The sequence below is a fragment of the Kwoniella shivajii genome, chromosome 12 (assembly GCF_035658355.1).
Source record: "Kwoniella shivajii chromosome 12, complete sequence".
NCBI classification, from domain to species: domain Eukaryota; kingdom Fungi; phylum Basidiomycota; class Tremellomycetes; order Tremellales; family Cryptococcaceae; genus Kwoniella; species Kwoniella shivajii.
Genome location: NC_085919.1, coordinates 59,136 through 69,065, shown reverse-complemented (window position 1 = coordinate 69,065; position 9,930 = coordinate 59,136). Strand labels below are relative to the sequence as shown.

At 41.1% G+C, this 9,930-nt stretch overlaps 2 protein-coding genes across 2 annotated transcripts; one reads left to right on the top strand and one right to left on the bottom strand.

Annotated features, from left to right (window-relative positions):
• Positions 1-242: 242 nt before the first annotated feature.
• IL334_007976 (uncharacterized protein) lies at positions 243-995 on the bottom strand (the record flags this gene model as incomplete). Its single annotated transcript, XM_062939665.1, has 3 exons — positions 243-397; positions 472-662; positions 739-995. 3 exons carry the CDS (start codon positions 993-995, stop codon positions 243-245), a joined length of 603 nt encoding a protein of 200 aa, XP_062795716.1.
• Positions 996-1,462: 467 nt separating this feature from the next.
• On the top strand, positions 1,463-3,053 carry IL334_007975 (uncharacterized protein; the record flags this gene model as incomplete). Its single annotated transcript, XM_062939664.1, has 4 exons — positions 1,463-1,708; positions 1,779-2,582; positions 2,659-2,745; positions 2,811-3,053. The coding sequence occupies 4 exons, from the start codon at positions 1,463-1,465 to the stop codon at positions 3,051-3,053; spliced, it is 1,380 nt and encodes a 459-aa protein (XP_062795715.1).
• Positions 3,054-9,930: the final 6,877 nt, after the last annotated feature.

The window sequence follows — 9,930 nt, the reverse complement described above, 5'->3', positions numbered from 1 at the left end:
AAACAGCATTTTCGTCATTGTCGGACGACCGGTCTTGATCAGTTTGAGATGGTTGTGGACCTAACAGCTTTTTATCAAAACGTTATTCTTTGGATGTGGGGTTTTTGTTATTCACTAATAGAGGCATTCAAAAAGTCTGCAGAGATTTGACCAGGTGTATCAGAAAGATTCTCGTTCAGATCAAGAAAGTCATCATTGTCCGAGAAAGCGTCCTGGCTCTGCTTCGTAGGAGTGAATATCTGTTAGTGCAGGTAGGCCATCGAGGAGATTTCTGAACTTACACCTTGATCTCTCTCATCTTGTACATTTCCGTCTAGATGAAAGATCTGTTCGGCTCTTCCCAGTTCAGGACTTCCGATTTCGGAGAATACATCATTAAACCCTTCAGCAGAGGATCCTATGAGTAGCTCCTCCCTCAGCTTGTGATTTCGAGCATCGACCTAAAGCTAGCTATGATATTTGCCTACTTACTTAGATTCTGATTTGAAGCTTCAATTGATATAACATCATTCACCTCCCGCTGACACTGGCTGGTACTATCCAGTAAGTCTTCCATTGTTATATCCATCAAATCCTTTGAATCATTGATGTATCGTACCATCTGATTGGCGGTCTCGTCGAACTTTTCGGACTCCCAGAAACATTTAGGGATTGAATATTTTCTGAGGACAATCAGAGGGTTTTCTAGAACGACTGAGAAATTTGGCAGGAGACAATCTAGGACATTGCCCAACTCACCTTCCTCCAAAAGCTAATCCATAATCTCTTCTCGCACTCATAGCTGTTTCCTTATCATCTTCGATAAAGTCGTATTCATCTAAAATCCGTTGATATATGGCAAAGTAAAAAAGTACATTGACTTGATCCCTCTCATCTGCTTGAGGATCAAATGTCTTGCTGGGTGATTGTCGAGCTCTATCAGCCATAGATATTTGACTTAGTATCTGTTGAAGTACCGTGTGTCGAACTGAGAGGCTCTTGGGTGTTGATGACATGTTCTGGACACCAGACTGCTTATGCAATGATGCAATGATGCGATGATGCGGTGATGCGGTGATACAATGATAATGATGATAAAAAGGAGTTGATTCGCGCGTAGTTGTGATGAGAAAGTGAGAAAGTGAGAAAAGTGATGATGTCACGAAGGATTCTGATTTTTTTATACGAGTCACTCTGTAACTTATCATTCGTTCTTTCATTCTTTCATTCTTTCATTCTTTCATTCTTTCATTCTTTCATTCTTTCATTCTTTCATTCTTTCATTCTTTCATTCTTTCATTCTTTCATTCACTACTCATTCTTATTAACATTTTCAACTCATCATACTATCAAGTATCACCAACAATACTAACATCTCCACAACCACCAGCATCACTAATACCGCCAATATCATAGAGTCCATTATCGGTGCACAATCTTACTCCTCGTCTCACGCCAAACCATCCTACTATCATCCATCAACATGCTTTCAAGTAAGCTTCAAAGTCGAGCGGAAAGCCTCCCACCCAATCTTACAAATGACATCGTGCAACGTCTCAGAAGTGCCAGTGTCTACAATGAGAGTGAAGAAGGGTCTAGCAATAAAGCTGGCGAAGAAGCTCAGAAAGGATCAGGAGATATAAACAAAGGGAAAAAGAGGGAAATCCAGGTTGATTCAACTTCAACAGAGAAGAATAAGAGAATCAAAGAGAATCAAGGATCATCAAAAGTGCGTACATTTAGCTTCCTTCTGTGGTCTTCGGCTGAACAGATGATCTGATCGATCCTTGGCTTCATAGGGCAATTCTGTGCCTATAGAGATCATTGAACCTGTTATACCAAACGAACCTTCACGTATACACATCCTTTCCATCGCCAAAAGTACTGGTGAATATCCTTCTCAGCTCCTCAACATTTACCATGACATCCTGAAAACAGAGGATCCGACTTCACCCAAATTTCGTCAAGCTTGGAGGTCTATACAGCCATTCATTCCTTACCTTCAAAAACCTACAGAATATCCCCTTCTGTCGGTAAACATAGATGTAAATCCACCTTTAACAGACAGCGAGGCTAAAGACAGATGGGATGCTATTCAATTTAGAGCCAACACTTTAATTAAAGCTGCAAAGCAAAATATAATATATCGACATCCACCATCTTTACCGGATAGCATCAATATTGATGAGCAGCTTGAAGAAGATATACAATCCAGGTACAGAAATCAATGGTACAGTACGTCCAATATGGATTGTATAATCGCTACTGAACGTTATTTCAATGCCATGAATACAACCGAAGTCTACAGCAAGAGGAAGAAGATTATTCTGAAATCGGCAATCATGTCGATACCTGATCTAGATTTTCCTCACGACTTCTTGACCAACACTTCGTGGGGTCGTTCAACGTTGAAGTCGATAAAAGATATATTTATTGATTTAAATACTCAAGAGCCGATTCCTTTTTCACACTTTGAAAGGATACTAGGGTATGCTCACATTGGCGATCAATATCACTGGATTGGGATCGCTTTCTATCCAACCAAAAAGAACGCTTTCATCTATGATTCTCTGACAATTTGGAAAGACGAAGATGTAGTAAAAGTATGTTGAACACATTTCATGTGTGATTGCAGATCGTATCTTAGCTAACTTTGTCTATCGTTTGTTTCTCTTCTAGCTACTTTCTCCGATAGTCCTGAAGATGCTCACTTGGAGCAATCTGGAATATGAATTTGGGGATTGGCATTTCTCACATGACACTCTAGTCAGTATTATATGTCTGTCATCTTCTGCTTGTGCTTCACGAATGCTAATAATTATCTGATTCAGGTGTTTCAGGATGACGGATATTCGTGTGGACCGTTTACAATCCTCAACCTCATGGCTGCAAACAGAAATCCTAATCTGAGTAGACCGCTTTCACTCCAAAGATCTCTCTTCAAAATCAATGAGGCTGGTCATCTAAACCCTGGTCAAATACAACGTTTAAGGTCTAATCTGGTGCAAAGGATGATTGATGTCTTCAATCAGAACAAAGGGTTGTTTGAATCAGCTACTGGACAAGATACATGAGGATACTTATGAGCGTACAAGTGGAGTACTCAAGTGACAATGTATGTAGACAGATATAACAACGGCAATGGAACAAACGTGTTGAGTATCTGACGAGTGTCTCATTCCGAACGGGATGGATGGGAACGATCTAAGTCGGAGTGCATCTGAAACAGAAAGTATAAGGGATTAGTTGATAGAACATTCTATTCAAAAGATAATGCGTTCAGGCATGGAGAACGAATTCATACAGTTACGTGGCAAAAGTATTCGATCAATTTTAAAGTATCTGATCGACCTTTTGATCGGATACTTCTGCGACCTAACTTTAGATGGATGAGCGGATTCGTCGGGAACGGAACTACGTATCATGCCAAATCTCACTCGCATTTCCATCAGATATTCTATTGTTCACTCAATTATTCAAGTATCCTTCTATTCATCACTCATCTAATCGTCCATCTAGATAAATCATACCGGTATCGTGATCATTATCGTGATCATTAGCTTGACCATCATTGTTATTCTCACTTGAGAACAGCTCTATATCATCATCGGTTTCTCGTAATGAGAGCTATAGTGTTTAAGGATTAGATCTGTAGGAGTTAAGGAATAGAAGGACTTGAAGGCTAGAAGTTCTCGATGAATATAGAAGTTCAGAAATGAATATAGATATCGGTGAGTGTGACTTTTTCCCATTGATGAAATTTCTGTTTTTCCCATATTGACGGGGGTGACCTTTTTTTGTTCAGTTCATTGGCAATCTTACAACAAGTTTCTGTCCACTTTCAACCACCGGTTGAATTTCAACAATTCGACTGCTATTCTGTCACAACGATTTGACAGTCTGGCACTTCCTTCACCATCGCTTTCAAGTGGGTGTATGGATCGGTTTATTTGTTTCAACTTATTCATCATTTTCCGTCACTCTTTCTAATCCTACATTTCTCCTACACTTCATTACTGTCTCACAGGCAATTGAAGGGGTTCTGCATGCATGATCTAATCCTTTCGAGGCGGAGACGTTGCATGTCAAAGACATCGCAATCGCAACACTACTCAGACATACCAGTCATGCCAAAGCTTCAGCGATGGAAAGTGAAATGTTCACGGGCAAAGGCCAAGGAGAGTAAGGAAGAACTGAAAATTCTCAGCCGAAATCCTGGTTATTTTGACGAGGTTGATACCCTATGCTGCCATCACCAACACCTTCTCGAATTTACCTCAACTTCAGAGGTCTCTCTATCGACAACTTGATGAACTTGCTTTGTTATTCCCACCACCTATATGTATGTTTGGAAGATTGTTACCATCAAGCGGTTATCGATTTCATCATGCCACTCATCAGAATCTAATGTGACGTACTAGCAAGTAATATCAGTCAAATGTCACACAGCAGGAAGCCTCCTATAAGGGCTAGGAAAGTGTATAGGCAATATATAGGGAGGGCAGAAGGAATGGCATCACAATTTGACAGAAACGGTATTGGTTCTTCCGAAATTTGGTGTATTCATGTACGACTCACGTACCAAAGAGCTCATCAAATCTCAGAAGTACCGCATGCATGCATCTTGTACAATTGAGATATTTTTGAGTGCGTAAATGTTGTCAAGCATCACAAAGGTCCAATCTAGTGAGGCTTCTGAGAAAAGGACAATTGTCAAGATTTTTCTTGTTCCATGAGATTCTAGATTTCAGTTGCAGCTCAAATACTCTGATCTCAATTTAGGCTTGACAATTGCAGCAATTTTGCTTTCCCAGATATTTGTAATGGTATTCAACTTTGGGAGATTCGAAATCTCCAAGAAAAGGATGAAAAGACGAAAAACCCTTCAACGTTTGTGTTGATCTTTAAAGTGCTATCTCAGAGCTGAACGGATATCTGGAGCGGCTATTGATCTTGCTGGATTTACCTTATTTGTCGATTCTTGAAGTATGAGCTCGGGTTGAAAGCCTCTCATCATCGTATGATACGTTATCAGCTATTGTAGGAATTTTCACATTCATCCTCTTCAAAAACAGTAAGACGATATCCAGAAACCAGACCCTTACTTTCAAGCCATACATGTGACTATAGGCTGTCAGCAACCTGATTTTCAACTTATTCAAAGGGCAATTGACAATTATAGTTGACAAGTTTATTTCCGCATCCCCATTTCAACTTAATAGTAATGAACTATATCTTCGAAGCATGACATAGCCACTCAAGAATACGAATTAGTGTTGATGTAACTGACTGAAAATGTGGCTTGTGATCGGTGTGGAGCTTATGTAAAGGTATGCATCACTTTCGCTTGATCACCATTGAACGGAAGTGAATGCAGCAAGCATTGAGTTCTCGATTGTCAAACCCTGTGCATCACTCTGGTGGGTTGATTTAGGGATCGCTATACAGTCAATGCTGGATTCATAGGGAACGGAAAATAAGAAGTGTACTGAATGTATTCCACGAGATATCATTGTACTGATAATTACGGAAAGATGATCTTCATGTTCACTACAAGCTTGACTAGCTTAAAAAAAATTCTCAGAGAACGGAGACTCTTTTGATCATCGACGGCTCATTCCGATCGCGTTCTACCAAGATGGACGCTTCTTCATTCCTCACATCGTCGCACCGATGCTTCTTTAGAATATTCCTTGATCCATGGATCATCGTCAACGATTGCCAGGTGAGCAATTTAAGTCATTGTCTCCGATGGACAATTCCGCATTACAAGACGTTATAACGAATTGAAGCCGTTTAGGATCATCGGATGTATCGCTTCAACTTTTTGCCATGCATGGCCAATCATCGGCTCTTCATTGGGAATTTGGTTTCCTTGATCTGTGTGTCGTCGACATGGCAAAGAGAGTCTTTTACACGCGACGGAAGTGATACTACCCAATGAAAAGTTGACAATCTGCCTGATTCACACCAAATCGTCAAGCTGGAGCTGTCAAAAGTTTCCATACATAAATGCTATCTGAATTACAAAACAAATAAGCGGTGGCGACGACTATGTGCGATAGTCGCGGAAATGTGTCTTTGAAAAATTGGTGTTGATAGTCCAAGTCCTTTCTGTAACGGGGAAAGCGGCTGCTACCACAGGAAGATTACAGGTCCCTACTCCGAAAAAATAATAAGTATTCCCAGAAATAGAATCTTTGCATCATACAAATGGGGGATCATTCTGATGGCACCAAAGCTAGCCAAAGCTCTGCCTATGTATTGTATAACCCGTTGAACCTTGTAACACTGCTCTGCTGTATTCTTGGTTTCAAGGCGCGATCCGTACAGAATCTTAGGGGGTACACTACGGCGAACTTTTCGCTATCACCGGAGAGATGCGACGACTGTGATCAGGACAAAAGTTTTATGTGATGCTAAGGAGGGGAACTACAGCTCATGCTGGATTGGGTGGAAGACCGATCGGAGACAAGTATAAGCAAAGCTACAGCATTACAAGTTTTAGGGGGGAAGCTGATATCACGAGTAGGATACTAGTAGGAATCTATGAATGAATATTGATACCATTCCCGACATATCATTTTCAGCGATACTTTAATTCAGCTAAAGAGTTAAAGCTGAATTAATAAGCCGTAATATTCGACTGCAAGACATTGTCACTTGACAACTACATCCATTCCAGACGCGATGACGTCTGAAGTATATTGCCAAATCAGCGAAGGTCCCTAGTTTTGAACTTGTCCAATGCTTCGTAGGACCTTCTTTTCTGATCCTTCCAGCCTTCCGTGTGTTACTTACAAGGAGTTCCTGTGGGCGACTCGTAGGCTGATCTCCAGAGATTAAAGAAAGATGTGACTTGCACAGCAAGCAGGGGTTCTGTCAGCGATGGATTCGCAGTCGCGGAGTTTGCTGAGAAGCAGGCGGATCCGGCTTCAAGGGTGTGAGAATAGCTGTGTTGGTCGCTGGTGAAGCGTGCGTCGAGTCGGACTCGGCATTTGCAATTGTTTCGGAGGCGACATCGCCACTGAAGGCAGTAAGTTGATGTTTTGGAAAAGGGTATAAAAGGTGGGTTGGTGTAGTTGGAATCGCTCGTTCTCTCGGATGATACGTTGGCGGGAAGAATGATCCACGATATGAAGGATGAGAATGGTGAACAGAATTGGTATCGTGTTGACACATTATCGTCAACATGGTCGGGTAGGTTTTCTGATGAAGTCGAAACTCTATTAGCATTTCAAGTGATAGAATGATATAACAAATTCATGACACTCACCGAGAAATAACCCACTCAGGTACACGTTCTTCCTTCCTACCGTCTAGGGAGAAGTTATCATAAAGCATATTACTGACGAAATTCCCTTTCGTTGACCGTTGTACTACAGTTGTCCTGATTGAGCAAGTCGTCATTCTTGCTACGTGTAGTGGTCTCGCGTTAAAAAAAGAGATTCAAGTGGTAATGCAGAACTCACCCCGCTTCAATCAGATGGCCACCATAGACTTCTGGAGACGAGGTGCAAGGAAACGCTTTCTTCCAGCTGACATGAATAGTCTTTGGCATGTTTAGATGGATCTGTTTGCAGGAAACAGTCTGATAGTGGTGATTACGAGTAACGTTCCGACAAGTTCGAGTCTCCTGATCTGATATTGGATTCTCACTTTGATAAAAGGGTACTGAAGAGAGTTGCTATAGAAGTGAAAATGGCTAGTAAGCAAATTTTGGTTTCTTCTCGCCTGATAACGACTAGGAAGGGTGTTAACAGGACTCGTTAACCTACATGAGTATCATACCGCAAGTACTGTTTGAGGTGTATACCATCATCCATCCTGGCGACTTTTGTATCAAATGCTCAACTATACTTTCACCAACCATTCTTACGCCTCCCGCAAGCCTTTCCATCAACCCGTCTTTTGTGATCATGCAATGGAATTTGCAAGCGGAAGCTCGGACTATGAGGTTGACGTTGGTCAAAGACGAGGAAGCCATTATTTCCTGAAAATTCAAAAAAAGAATGTGGACTCGATTGACTATCTGATAGCTCCCTTGTTCAACCAAAATTCGCCCTCGAATGATGCTCACTTTCGAGCTTTGGCTTCGACAAAATCCATATGTTTCCTATTATTACATTTGTCAGTTCTGAGCTCGTAGCTAAGATTCAAGCTGGTCTCAATACTCACTTGTCCTTGTTATTCGATGGAAAATCCGCCATGAGAAAGGGAATCAAGAAAAGGGATACCTTTCATCCAGCAAGTCAATGAAAATTCGGCAAGACAGATTCAGGTCAAAGGCGAATTCGATGTATCTGCCTGCCTCAATCATCTAGAAGTTCCTCGTTACCGATGAGAGTCATTGTTAAAGAGGAACAATGATTGAAGGTTTAGAAAGTGGAAGCTAAAGATATAGCTCACAAGTCGACTTTCTAACCTCTAACCTAAAATTGTCTTTTGAACACCTTAATTTTGCTAGCCAATTCCTTCTTTGTCGAAATAAACAGCTAAAATCGCGGCGGGATCGCCTTTTGCTGATTGGGACTTCATCGTTGTGGCGATTGACTGCTTTGCCATCGCTTGAAGTCGATACATGAGGAAGTTGGGAAAAGTGAAAGTTATAATGGGTCTAATGAGCTGTAAGTTTGACATTGAAAGACTAAAATTATACAGTCTACCTGACCACTTACTTTCTTGTTCCTTGCGCGACTCGACCCAGATTGTCCTTACTTTTTAGAAGCAGACCTCCTCAAAGAGCTTGCTTTAAATCTCATCTGGTACTAACCAAGCGTCTGACAGTCGATTTAATCATATATGATAGGAGCAGGGACTGATGAGAGGATTTTGCTCTAATCGGAATCATGAAAAAGTTTCAGGTTCAGTTTGAGGAGCAGAAAGGGTCGATTGATAATAGATGAACTGACAACTTCACATTGTGTCTTCACTTGCCCTCTGTTCTTGAGGAAATTCTGCACCAAATTACGAAGGTGGATGACTGTCAAATGTTCTGTAGTAAGCTCCTCAGCTTTGGAGAGATTCAAGACAATGAATATTGTTGACCTGTTAAGGAGGAGTAGGTTACTTACATCAGCCGGAGTTGCTGTAGCTTCATCATGCTTCATTACCCTCCATGCTAAGGTTCTAAAATTCCTCCTCTAAGAGTAGAACAGCTCAAGAAAAGGTTGAGCAAATACCCTCATTAGACTCGATCTCTGACCTCGTATAAGCTCGTGTGATTGGCTTCTGACAGTCAGCAATCATTAGTGAAAGTCTTTAGGAATTATTGGTTAGCCGAACAGGAAATGTAGCAAGGAAACAAATCCAAGCAAACGAAAACAGAAATACCGGAGTGAAGCAGAAAGTCAACGATTGATATAGCTAAAGGGGAGAAAGGAAATGTATATAGATGTACGACTATGTTGACATCACTGAGCAAGACCTACCATTCAAGCCATCCAATCCGTAAAGTTCCTCTTCTTCATATTCCTTAATAGTTTCCTTCAACTGCATTGTATTGGATAACTATCACCTGAAACTGAATACGAACTTTCTATCATTCCGATACTACGAGTTCTGTTTGTGAGCGGTTTCTGCATGTGGTGAGCGAGCTCGTTTAGTTAATCTGGCGGGTTGGTATGCTGAACGAAATGTCGCAGTATCTGATAAATGAACTTGAGCATAAATTTATTGAGCCATTGTAGTGCTCCTATGGCGCCATGGTGATTGTTGATCTCAAGGCAATACTCCTCTCTATCTAATGCTTGTTTTCCGAGCTCAATTGTGGGTTGATTGCAGTTCGAAGTGCGTATCAAATGATGATCAAGTATAAGGAAGATCAACTGATCAACCGCAGATCAACAAATCTACTGGTAATTCCAGTAGAGCCGCGGTGTCAGTGTTTACAGTCTTAAAACTCGAGTTGTACGAGATAAATAGGTGAATTGCACGACACGATCATGGTCC